The sequence below is a fragment of the Typopeltis vanoorti genome, chromosome 4, assembly GCF_054136105.1.
Source record: "Typopeltis vanoorti isolate ZY-2024b chromosome 4, IOZ_Tvanoo_1.0, whole genome shotgun sequence".
Lineage (NCBI taxonomy): Eukaryota > Metazoa > Arthropoda > Arachnida > Uropygi > Thelyphonidae > Typopeltis > Typopeltis vanoorti.
Genome location: NC_143552.1, coordinates 46,784,260 through 46,797,910, shown reverse-complemented (window position 1 = coordinate 46,797,910; position 13,651 = coordinate 46,784,260). Strand labels below are relative to the sequence as shown.

Below are 13,651 nucleotides of genomic sequence, written 5' to 3'. Positions count from 1 at the left end.
CCTTCTGTAGTTGACAAAGTGAGAGGTTACAAGATGGAGTGCAAACTTGCCATGGAGGGATGCTGTTATGTTTGGTGTATTCAATGTTGTCAACATTCATGCCAACAGCTTGCACAGTCTCTTTGACACACATACCAAAAGGATGTTTGGCAGTCTGACAATGTATGATATTGAGCTTCCCAATGCAGAGAAAAGAGACTGGTCCATGTACGATAATCTGGAAGAGACTATCTTTGGGACATAATTAAGAGACAACTGTGTTCTTTCTAAGTGATAGAGATAGTTCATTTGCTTCAACATAAAAAAAAAAAAAGAGTTTAAGTGGGTGATATGCAAAAGGCACCTGTAGCAATCTGTAGTAATCCATCGATGATGGATGGTATCCAACCATCACAGGTTGTTCTGTATTGCATGTAAAGATGAAGCAATAAATCAGTGCTTTCTTGCACTTTTCTCTTAATTGACAAATGTGTGCAAGGAATGTAAGTTTTCTGTCAAAGATGAATCCCAAGAACTTGGCATCAGTTGCTACTGAAATAACAGTTTGTCCTCTTCTTGATTGAGGATCTGAGTGAAGAGTACATTTTCAACATAAGTGTAAATAGACACTTTTTTCTGTTGAAAACCTGAACCCTTTACTAAGAGCCCATAGAGAAACACAAAATTACCTTAATGTTACAAGAGTGACAGTAAATTATGAAGTCATCAACATATAGAGCACTGTTGACAGTGGGAGGAAGCTGTTCAGTGATTGAGTTAACTTTGATAGCAAAAAGTGTCACACTTTTTGCTATCAAAGTTAACTCAGAGCCTTGGAGAACATCCTGTTCTTGATGATATGGTTGAGATAGTTTACTTCCCACTCTGACTTGGAAAGTTTGCCCAGACAAAATTTTTTAACATCTTATTATGAAGGTGTCATCTGAGACTTAGATTATACATCTTTTAATATGGCATATCTCCAGGCTGTATTAACTTTTTTCCATGTCAGAGAAAACTGAAACCAGATGTTCTTGCTTCAGGAATGTATCTCTCATAGAAGTTTCTAAATGGACCAAATGGTCTAAAGACAAAGACAAAAAAGACAACTGGTAAGAGCAAAAAGTTGATATTTGCTTGTGATGGATCCTTTCTTGGTTTTGGGATAGTAATGACAAATGACTTATGCCAAGAATTCAGAAATTCTTCCTCTGCAAGTATTCTGTTGTATATTAAGAGAAGGAGATCCACAGAAGATGAAGATAGATGTTTTATCATTTCATAATGGAGTCATCAGGTCCTACTACATTAGCGTGAGACAGTAAAAGAGCTCTTTTTAGTTCCTCCTTAATAAATGGCTGATTGGCCTATTGAGAGAAAAATTTGGCTACTGTTTCTCTTGATGCTCTTTCAATATTAAAAATTCAGGAGAATATGAAGCTGCTTTGGTATCGCAATAACACTTTCACTATGGTCTAAGATAAACAAACTGTGTGTTCTCTTATTTATCTTTCATTTTCCAGATTTTATCCTATACAATTTTTGCACTGGTCATTTGATTAATTGATGAGGTAAATTGGGACCAAGATTGTTTTTGACTCTGACATCTCACCTAATGTGCTTTGGCTTGAACATGCTTTAAAACTATCAAGTCTGATGTGGTGGGCATCTATGAAACATGAAATGCTTTGTGTTGATCTTTTTTGGCTGCCTAGCATTCTGGGTTTGTTCCACTTTGGATAGAGTGGAAATCCAGATGATATTCTTAGAATGGAGGCTGTTGCTGCCTGGACAATGTAGTCTGTTACATACTTTACTGCTTTGGTGATAGGTGTTTGACTAACTGCATCAGCATTAAATTTTGCAAGATGAGAAAAAGTTTTCCAGTCAGCCTGGATCCATATGTGTATGGACCATGAATGTCTTCACAGGAACCATGTTCCCCTGCTAAGGGGAACATGGTTCCTCTGAAGACATTATGCAAAGAACAGGAAAGTGATTGCTTCCATATATGTTCTCTTCGAGATCCCACGAGAGCAGTGGAAGAATGTAAGTGGAGCAAATTGTAAGATCAGTCGCAGAGTATGAGTGGATAGCATATGGAAGGAAGTACTGAGTATTATTTAAAAGGGAGAGGTCATTATTATCAAGAATTTATTCAAAAATACAACCTCATCTATTTATTTTGGCACTATCACGCAGATTATTGTGACCATTAAAGTCACCAATAAGAAGACGTATGGGTTCAGGCAGTTGCACTAACTCAGCACTCAGTGGTAAATAAATTGAACACATCATAATAAGAAATCCCACAGATAGGCAAATTGCTACTGATTCCAGAGCAGTATTAAGCTGGACATGATGGAAAGGAGTATGACTGCCCACTAGGATAACTACTCCTCCATGAGCAGGACCACCTCCAGTTTTGTTCTTGCACACAAGTGAAATTCCTTAAGGTAGAGTCTTCATTGGGTCTTAAGTATGTGTCTTGTAGACAGAAACAGAAAGGTTTGTGTTTCTGCAACAAAATCTTGATATCATCGATATTCTGGCGAAACCCACACCAGTTACACTGTAAAAATTTTCCTACTGTTTTGGTTTTATAGACTTGTCTGGTTTTCAGGAGGTTGCATGTTTACCTTTGTGAGATTTATATTTATCAATTCTTTTTGGGAATGGACAGCCAGTATGCATCTCTCTCTTCCTCTGGTAAAATATTCAATACATCTAATGTGTCAGGGTGAGTTGGCAAGGTTAATTTACTTTCAGTGGATACCAAAATATCCATTTTTTCTGTGGGGTGTTAAGTGATATCTTTGCCATAATTATTTTTGACAAGTGGGTTCCCATAGAATGGAACCGTTTTTAGAGTCATCTCTGGAGTAAGATTGTAGGTTATGCAATTGATGTGCTCAACAAAGAAGCACTCACAAGAATAAAGTTCTGGTATGGTGAAATTATCAGATGGTGGAATAGACATATGTGTTTGAGATGCTGTTGACATTTTCTTAGCTGCCATCTTCTCAGCATAAGAGGATCTCAAAACAGGTGTAACAGTGGTTAACTTTCTTTTTGCATCCTGATATGACATATTTTGCTCTGTTTTAATTTTTTGTATTTCCTTTTCATCTTTCCACTTCTGACATGCATGAGAGTGTGCTGGAAGATCTCCCTGACAGTTGACACGTTTAGCTTTTTTTTTTGCAGAGCAAAATTTGTTATCATGCTCTTATGCAATATAGCACACTGTATATTGTAGAGCCACAATTGACAGTTTGGGCATGTCCATATTTCTGATGTTTAAAGCATCTTAATGGATTAGGTATGTATACTTTAACAGGACAATTAAGATGCCTTGCTTTTACAGATATTGGAAATGCAGGTGCCCATCCAAACATATCAGGATGCCCCTCACACCTGTCACTCCCTGATCTTTAAGTTCTGAACATATCTCCTCATCAGGAACATCAAGGGTATCCAGTGGGTGTCAGAGCTCTCCACCCAACACAAAGCCACACATGGACACTCACTTTCCAGCAAAACAGTAACTGTGCTTGGGAGTAGAATGCCAGAGCTCCCCCAGATGCTATACCAGAACCACAGGAAGCCTTGGATACCGATCCTGGACCATGAGGCGAGAACCTTATTGCAACACTGTTGACCCTTGCAGGCAAGCCCCACAAGCTAACTGTTCCTGGGTAAGCCATCCAGGATTGCCCGTTCTTGCTGAAGCAGTGGCCAAAGACCACCAGGATCCCCTTTTCTGGATGTCCATGAGTCACAAGCACAGTAAACACAACAGCAGGGCATTTGATCCCAGCACTGGTGAATAGGAATAAAGGATAGTAAAAAAAAAAAGACCAATCAGGAGGAGTAGAGCAAAGAATATTGGAAGAAAAGTAAACAAAAAAGAAAAAGAATGAAAATGACTAGTACCATCATTGGGAGGTCCCCCTTCACCACAAACAGGTGCCTCACTTTGCTTGGCATTGCACTATTTCTTGAGTCAGCACACTTCCCTCAGGAAGAAAGGAAATATATATATTGTTTGTGTGTATGTGTGTGTATACACACTGAAACCAAACACAACATCTAGGTTACTGCATTAACAATTTATTTCATATTTTTCAGTTGCAGAAAATACATTGGTCACATCTGTTCATAAAACCAACTGATTTATGTTAAGCAAATTAAGATATATCAGAATTGTATTTGAGATTTGTTGTATCATTAAGACAGTATGCCAATACTGAAATGTGGTAAAAACAATACATGCCTTTACCACATGTGTAAAAAAAAAAAAAAAAAGATAGAGTAACAAAATTAATATGAAACATGATATTATTAACCTTTAAATACAACTCATAGAAAAAAGAAAAAAAAAACATAATTCAAAATAAATAAACAAACCTCAGAAATTAGGAAATATTCATTTAATTCAACCAGGAGGAGGATTGAGCCATAAAATACAGGAGGATTCATTGTTATTCACAGGAATAAACAGATTTTTGCTCACTACATGTATGCTTTCTGAAGACTGGAATGAAATCCTTCCTGTGTAGTGATAAACATCTCCTTTCTAACAGACACCATACTTCAAATGCAAGTAAAACAAGCATCTTTATCACCAAATACATGGAGACCATTAGAGTCTATTACTATATGCAGCGACAGTTACTGGAAACTGGAGACAACTAGAAACAAAATGACTGCATAATGAAAATAACTCCTTCCACAGACACTATACTGCATACAGGCATGCAAACCAAGTTTTACTGTAGCACCAAACACAACATCTAGGTTACTGCATTAACAATTTATTTCATATTTTTCAGTTGCAGAAAATACATTGGTCACATCTGTTCATAAAACCAACTGATTTATGTAAAGCAAATAAAGATATATCAGAATTGCATTTGAGATTTGTTGTATCATTAAGACAGTTTGCCAATACCAATTCTGCAAATAAAACTGAATTGAAAATATGCAATCTAGAATGCCATATACATTTAAAACTGTGTAAAAATTCACTCACTTGATGCAGAAACACTAATAAAATGACATCATGTGACTTCCTGCTTGAAGCAGAATGTAGGATGCGAACTTGTTAAAGCTACGAAATCTGTGAGATATACTCTGATATTTTCTATTATATTTCATTTAAAAAAAAAAAAAAAAAGGAAAAAAATGCTAGTTACCTTAACTAATTTCACAAATCATTAACGGGTTGCAACCTGCAGTTTGAAAAACACCGAGATAGAGTATGACTAATCCCAATTAAATGTTAGACAAATTAATTATCAGTGTTGGATCAAATTATATTTTGAATATAATTTGTATTATTATTTGCGATTAAGTAAATGAAGTGGAATTTATTCCTTTATTTTTATTTTATTTTTTTCCACAGTTTTACTGTGAAACAATTCATGAATATCACAGTGAATCGACAGAACAGGCTAGTCGCATTACAAAAATCCTTCAGAGAAACTCATGCAGTATGAAGGTTTTCTAAAAATGCAAAATGCATATTTTGCATTTTTAATTATGCAGAAATATGTAAATATGATTTATACATTTGGGTTATCAAAATTAAAAACTTCACATGAAATAGTTCATAAATTCAGAGCTCTGGAAGAGTTATAATAACATACATTAAACTAGAACTTACATCAATCTTGCATTCCAACATTCCTTTTTTCTCAGCATCCCTTTGAAGGTCTTCTTGAAGACGTTCAATCTTGAATAAAAAGTACCAACAGTATTACAGACTGTAAAAGTATATGCAAGAAATTAACATTTTTAATTTTCAAAGCAATTATCAAAACAGTGGTAATATAGTCTCATAAGTGTGTATATATATTTTTTTTATTTATAAAAAAAGAATTAAACTGATGTAAAATCTAGAAATAAAATTTCCTACAATACCTTTACAAAATTGGTATTCTTGTGGAATCCTTACAATGACTAGCTGCTTTATATATTCTTGAATAAAACTTACGCCAATTTACATTATTGTTATATTGACATATTTTCGCCTTAAAAAAATTATTTTAATTTTCAACATACAAAGGGTGCTATCCAAAAGTTTCTGGATTGGCCAACAAGGGCTGCATCAGTAGTTTAACTTACTTCTGCTAATTACTGTTCTAATACTTCATTATGAGTCAGTTTATTTCTCTGCTATCATTTTGGATTACAATGTTTTCATGTAAGTGCTGTTTAATGTTTGGCTGTTGATTGTGTTCTCTGATTTTCAAAATGAGATATATAAAAGAACTGAGTTTTACTTGGTAAAACTGTTTCAGAAATCTGAAATGTTTATAAAAATTTGGAAATCCTCTCAATCCCAAGAAAGTCGAGAAGGCCAGTAAAGCATTAAAAGTATGATGGTTGTTTACTTTGGTTGTGGAGTTTTACATTACATATTCATTTCTGGACCAAATCTATCAATAGTATTACTTAGGTATCTTTAGACAATTAAGAGAAGAGTTTACCAAATACTTAGGTAAAACTGGTTGCTCGATTATAAGTGCCTTCACATGCATGCACTCTGTACAACATTATGTGTCAAAAAAACAACACTGATGTGGGCTTACATCCATTATATTCATCCCCAAGCTTTTGTGGCAGCTTTGTTGTTTACCAAAAAAGAAGGATAGAAATGGGGATATATGCAGGGATCCGGAAAATCAAAAGTAGTCCTAAACATAATTTAAGTTGCTTAAAGGGTTTTTATAGGATTGATGCAGGGTAAATGTTTCAGCACTTGGCAAGAATGACCAGAACAGGATGGTCATCCCTGGAAGTTGAATAAGTTATGGTTAGTAGGGGTGTGTGGACTAGATTTTTGCTTGGAGAGTTGTGATGGGGGTGCCAAAGTCAGTTGTGAGTGCTTTGTCTGTTAATGATTTCAAGGAGAGGTATAATAGATTGTATGGATATATTTGGTCTCCTGCAATGAGTCTTCAGACTCCATGGAAGTGTCTGTTTAATAATAATAATAATAATCTTAAAGGAAGACTATCAGTAGTGTTCTAACAGTGGTAGAAATGTTGTGTAAAAATTTACAAGGGGAATACTTTGAAGGGAACAATGAACTATAACCAAGTGAATTTACACTTTGTCTTTCACAAATAGCCCAGGAATTTTTGAAAGCATATCATATAATACAGAGGAGTTTTTTTGAACCTACAAAATAAAATTTCAGAAAAGATATGTGAGAAGCTTCAACAACATGGAACCACAAAAATATATAAGACAAAAAATTGCAGACTTTTGAGTGAAAATTAAGAATCAGCGATTTCCCCCATTATATGTTTCTCGCTACAGACATAAATGTCAATTTATGGTACACATTTTAACTAATAGATTCCATAATACATCTACTGAAATTATGCAGATGATGGTTCCACTGACCTTACATTATGATGAACAGAAAAATTAAACAGTGATTTGAAATTCAAACACAAACCTGATGAAACCACAATTAAATCTGCTAAAGTTACAGGAAATCAAGCATCATAAAGAAAACAGATGAAACCTATCTCCTTCATTTCAAGAAGAAAAGTGTCCTTTTACTTTTTTTAAAAAAAAAAAAAAAAAAAATGTTATCTAAGGCATGCCTTGGATACCTTGCACAGAATCAAACTGAAGTGCTATACTTCACCACAACAAATACAAACTTGACATTTTTTTAGAATCACAGCAGATTTAAAAAATAAATAAATAAACCAAATCTTAGACCAAGTCTATAAATACAGTTGTATTAAACTTCCCAATATTTGGGAACTTTAATTCCTCCCACCCAACAGCTAGCCAATAGCACTCAGAGGGTACCCCTTCATAGGACTTTGGGTTTTCAGTCTAATTTTTTTCACTTATGGTTTTGTAAAATTTTATGTGTGTGTGTTTTTGCAATTTTAATACTGTACTGATGATGTCTCAGTGACTGAGATGACATATATAGGACTGATTAAACTTGGACTTAATTATTTATACAAGCTGTACTTATTCCATTAAACTTTATAATAAAAACTTATGATGGAGCTGTACAACAATACCTAATGATGGAAGGAGTAGTGGAAAGTCATACTGGCAGCTATATGCATCTATTGTGGATCCAGGAACCACTGAAGTAAGACCTCATATAATAAGCTCATATTCCTTAGTTTTCTTTCTGTGGTATTCAGCATCTGAAATTATTTTTCTTATCTCCAACAGCCTTCCAAATCTATCCTAACAATGATCTATTACAGCGTTTCCCAAACTTTTCCTACGACGGAACACTTCAAAAATCCTGAAATTTTCATGGAACACCTTGGTTATTTTGAATTGTATTAATTAATAATTAATTGTTAATTTAGCTGCTTTTTATTAATTAATAATTGATAATTAATTATTAATTAATAATTAATTAAACATGAATTAAACATAAACATCATTACATTAATTTGTGCTGATTTTCATTGACATATCCCATTCTGATCACCAAAAATTTATAATATTATTATAAGTACAGTAAAACCCCAAAGTCACGCGGTAGGTGGGACCAACAAAAAAGCGTGTAATTTTGCATGTAATTTATATATACAAACATACAATTGGGACCAAAGGTTTACAAAAATACCTATATTTTTTAAGAAATATAATCATAATTGTAGTTTTTTGTACATAAAAAAAAGAAAGTTATTTCAATGTCGATGGTTTCATAAAATCCAATGGATTCGTCTGATGGCATAATGTCTTTTTCTTGTCACGCAAAATTTCTTCATAGCAAGCTAATGATTTTTTTATTCCTTGCCTTTTGCCTTGTGGCTACAGTTCGTTCCTCATTAGAATCTATGTCCTCTAAAATCTGTAAATCTTTCTTTTATGATTGTTCTTACTGCGGATTCCTGTAGATCGAACTTCTTTGCTAGCTCACAAAATTTCATTCTGCCTTCAAAATCCTTAATAATATTGAGTTTTGTTTCCAAAGTCAATGTTTTTCTTTTCTTGTTAGCTGTAGAAGAATCGGACTTGCTTCTTTTGGATGACATTATTATTTTTTATGTGATAAAATTTTTAAAAAAAACATAAAATTAAACAATCGCAAGGTTTGTAGACTATAAAAATCGTGTATGAATGAAGACCAGGCGAAACATGTCAGTGCTTGTTCACAGCATGTGCGACACTGGCGAATGCAGCCGGCACCTGAAGGATACGACTAGTGGTGAGGTGTGAAGTGGGACGGAATACATACATATAAGAAACCGCGTAACTCCAGATTCGCATAAGTCAGGGTAGCGTAAGTCGGGGTATGACTGTACTTACGAGTGAATGCAGACTTTTTCTCCTGTGTGCTGGTAGTTTTCCCCTCCTTTTATACATCCTGGAGATCGCTTTGTAGGCTGATGGCGGACGACTCACTATCTGTTGTGTCACAAACACCTTCAATAAGAGATTTCTTAATACCAAAATTTAACAAAGTCCCTTGTCTCTTATTCATATTAAAATTTAAATCTGCAGGCCTATTACTTTTAAAAAATCATGGCACTACAGTTGTTGCGAAACTCTCACCCTACAATACGAACTTGCAAAGAAAGTATTCAGTATTACTAGATTTGAGAACTAGATACAGAATTACCTTGATCTTCAATTTTAGTGGAAAAATTTTCTTTATATTTCCTTGCTGATTGGTCACTAAGATTTGCAACATATATGTTATTTCTTTCAGTTTTGAGAACAGAGGATACGCTGTCCATGGTTATAATCGGCTTGCAGGCAATTTTTATGACCAGTCATAAATAGCAGTATTCCTTTTCCCAAATGTTGAAAGATTTCGATGCATGAAAATAAACGATAATTCTGAATATTTCCATGTTTAAAAATATGCCACTTTGTCACTGACATTTGCTACACAGATGTCATTTCCTTCAGTTTTGAGAACAGAGGATACTCTGCCCATTGTTATAATCCGCTTGCAGGCAATTTTTATGACCGGCCATAAACAGCAGTATTCCCTAACTTGGTCACTAACATTAGCATAAAACATCACATGAAGAGCTTCCTCAGCATCTAAAGATATTCTCTTATGCTTATGGTGCTATTTTGCACCTACCCAGCTACAAATTCTATAAAAATCCTAAATCCGTCCATCCTTAAAATATTGCTCTCATTTTTCAGATGGCGAACCAAAAACCTACCTAAAATTTCTCGATGTTGTCTGGATAACAGCAATCTGATGAGAACCCTCATTCCTCACTTACAGACTCACTTCAACCTCTATCTCTAAGATGCAATGTTTCTTCTCTGTCTCTATTCCAGATACATTATGGAAAATTATGGAGACAACTACTGTGTTAGAGCAAAACTTTAGTTTAATATAAACCAAAATGAACACTCGACATTTCGACCTTCATATCAAACTCATCATCTGGAGCATGCACATATATACAGAGAAACAAGCTGCACTATAATCTACATGGTTTGCTAAAGTTACTAACCAACCGTTACAACAATTACTGGCCTGACCTCTGGTGAAAAAAAAAAAACCTTTACTACATCAAAGCCAGAGTCCTATTATTATTATTATCTATTAGGTTACAAAATTAAATTTGGCCTGGAGAGCAACATGTTTATATATATATAAACTGTGTAAGTGGGGTGCAATTCTAGCTCGCCTCCTCGTGGTGCACCCTCGGTCAGGCTAAAGAGCTAGAGCGACTAGCGGCCAGACCATTGTGCAATCTTCTGACCATACTTACACATGGAAACCCAAAACTTTCACAATAGTTCTTCTTCGAACCAGCTGATAAGGAATATTGGACATAATATCCGTATCTTCCAGTTAAATGTTGAGGGTATTAGCGCATCAAAATGTCAGTCTTTCTAAACTTCTATGAGAAAAAAACGATCTACTTCTCATTCAAGAATCGCATATCGAAACTGAAGATCAAGTTAAATCTAGAGCAATAATCCCTGGCTACGCCATTCTTAGGATTACTTACAGTTGTAGCTACAGCAACATAACATATGTCCGAAATGGTATTGAGAATGCTGTGCTGATATCTTCTTCGACTGATGACGAAATCCATAAGATCACTGTTAAAATAGCGGACATTATGATTGTGAATGTATATAAACCACCTGCAGCTGTTTGGCCAAATGATGTTCTACAGATACACTCCCACCCAACAGTGTATTCTGGGGGGACTTCAACAGTCATCATACTTCTTGGAAATACGATTGGAATGATCAAAACAGGAAAATATTAGCTGAATGGGTAAATCAACACCGTCTTCACTTGGTTTTTGATGCCAAGGAAAAAGGCACATTTAAATCAAGAGCCTGGAATAAGGAATATAACCCAGATTTGACATTTGTCTCCACTGATAGTGAAAATCAGCCTCTACAGACTTTCAGACATATTCTTGAGGTTTTTTCCAAATAGCCAGCACCGTCCCATCTTTATGGAATTAGGAGCCCAAATTCCAGTGATAACATCATTTCCTAGACCAAGATGGAATTTCCAAAAAGCCAACTGGGAAAACTTCACTGCGGATCTAGATGCACACCTTAGAAGAATTCCCCCCAACTTACAAAAACTATACATGGTTCACTGGAGTAGTTATAGTGGTGGCAAAAATACACATTCCTCGAGGCTACCGAAAATAATACGTGCCTGGATGGACCCATGAATGCGAATCCCTGTATTGGGAATTCCTTGAAAGTAAGGATCCTGAGATAGGAGAACTGCTCCATAGTCTCAACGCTGCTCGAAGGGAAAAGTGGATTCAAATAACTAAAAACACAGATTTCAAACACTCTAGAGAAAAGCTGGTCGCTACTTAAAAAGCTTGATTCAAGCCTCTCTATACCAAAGAAATCTCCTCTTGTGATCCGAATCAGATAGCTGCTCATATTGTTTCGCTTTCTAGAGCTCCGATAGATAAAGAACATACCAAAGAGGTAAAACGCAAACTAAAGGCTATGAAGTCTGAAACTCAAAAGAATCAACAATTCTCTTTGCCTTTTTCCCGTGAGGAAATATCCTCGGCACTTCAAAATATCAAAATTGGGAAAGCTCCTGGATTTGACAATGTTCATAATGAATTCCTGACGCACTGAATCTTATGCAAGATCGTGGCTGGCTAAGTTCTTTAATGATATACTTGAAAGTGGCTGCGTTCCTAAAGAATTTAAAAGGACAAAAAGCATTGCTGTGTTAAAACCAGGTTAGCCAGCAGACAGAACTGAAAGCTATCGCCCATAGCCCCTTTAAGTGCAACCTACAAATTGTTGGAGAGACTAATATTGAACAGGATCAGCGATAAAATTTTGGAACGTGTCTCAATAGAACAAGAAGAGTTCAGAAGAGATTGCAGCTGCACAGATCAAGTTCTCAGCTTAACAACCTACAGTGAAGCAGGATTTCAAAGATGCCTGAAGATACTGCAGTCTTTATTGACTTAACAGCAGTTTACAATACTGTTTGGAGGGAGGGAGGGACTCATATGTAAATTTCTTAAAATCATTTATATATGAGTTTCCTAAACAATTTACTGTGTGATTGATATTTCAGGGTAGTCACCAGAGGAAGCATCAGTAAACAGAGAGTGCTTAAGAACGGAATACCTCAGGGCTCAGTGCTTGCATCACTGCTTTTTAGCCTTTACATCGCAGATATTCCTGAAACAGCCAGCAGGAAGTTTGCTTATGCAGATGATCTAGCTTTGGCAATCAGCGACAGGTCTATCAAAAGAACTGAAGAAATATTGACAAATGATCTGTCGGCTTTATGGCAGTTCTATAAAAAATGGAGATTAACACCAAATTCTGGCAAAACCGAATGTTTTACTTTCACCTGAACAATAGTCTTGTAAATCAAAATCCAGAGATATATGCTGATGGAACATTAATTTCGTTTAATCCGACACCTAAATATCTGGGAATAACTCTGGATAGAACTCTGACATATAAACAGCATATGATTAATATCGTTGCTAAAGTTCGCACCAGAAATAACATAGTTCAGAAGCTTTGTGGTACTATATGGGGCTCAAGTGCCACAACTCTGCGGTGCACTGCAATGGGTCTAGTTTACAGTGCAGCAGAGTATGGTGCTCCTGTCTGGCTCAATAGTTACCATGTTAATAAAATAGATACTCAACTCCACTCTGCGTTTAATAACAGTTTGCATTATTAGTACACCCTTACAATGGCTCCCCACTTTGAGCCATATTGCTCCTCCGGAACTGCGACGTCAGGAAGCTTTGCTCTGTGAATATAAAAGAATTTTAAATAACCAAAATCTCCCAATACATGAATTTATTGCAGATGCTTTATCCAATAGACTAAAATCCAGAAGACCTGCCATAAAAACCGTCCATAATCTTCTTAGCCAGAATGACAGTATGGTGAGTAGGTGGGATGTACTGTGGTCCCAAGCAGTATCACCTGAAGTTCGCAATCACATAAACTTCTTCCAAAAACCATCTGGATGTGACCTGCCCAGGAATATATGGATGACGACTAACAGGATTCATACAGGCCATGGTGTATGTGGAGACTTACTTTCAAAGTGGGGTAAGACACCAAATCCCCACTCTTCCTGTGGAGCCGAGACCCAAACCATTTACCATATAGTACAGGAATGCGAGCTGACAGCATATCCAGGTGACTTTAAGGATAT

At 35.7% G+C, this 13,651-nt stretch overlaps 1 protein-coding gene across 1 annotated transcript in view; it reads right to left on the bottom strand.

Moving 5' to 3' along the window:
* SMC3 (structural maintenance of chromosomes 3) overlaps window positions 1-13,651 on the bottom strand; it is a 450,203-nt gene that overhangs the window by 291,630 nt on the left and 144,922 nt on the right. Inside the window, exon 12 of the mRNA XM_090391130.1 lies at window positions 5,648-5,716. Within this exon, the coding sequence (XP_090247256.1) occupies window positions 5,648-5,716 (69 nt within the window). The remainder of the gene's footprint in view (window positions 1-5,647; window positions 5,717-13,651) is intronic.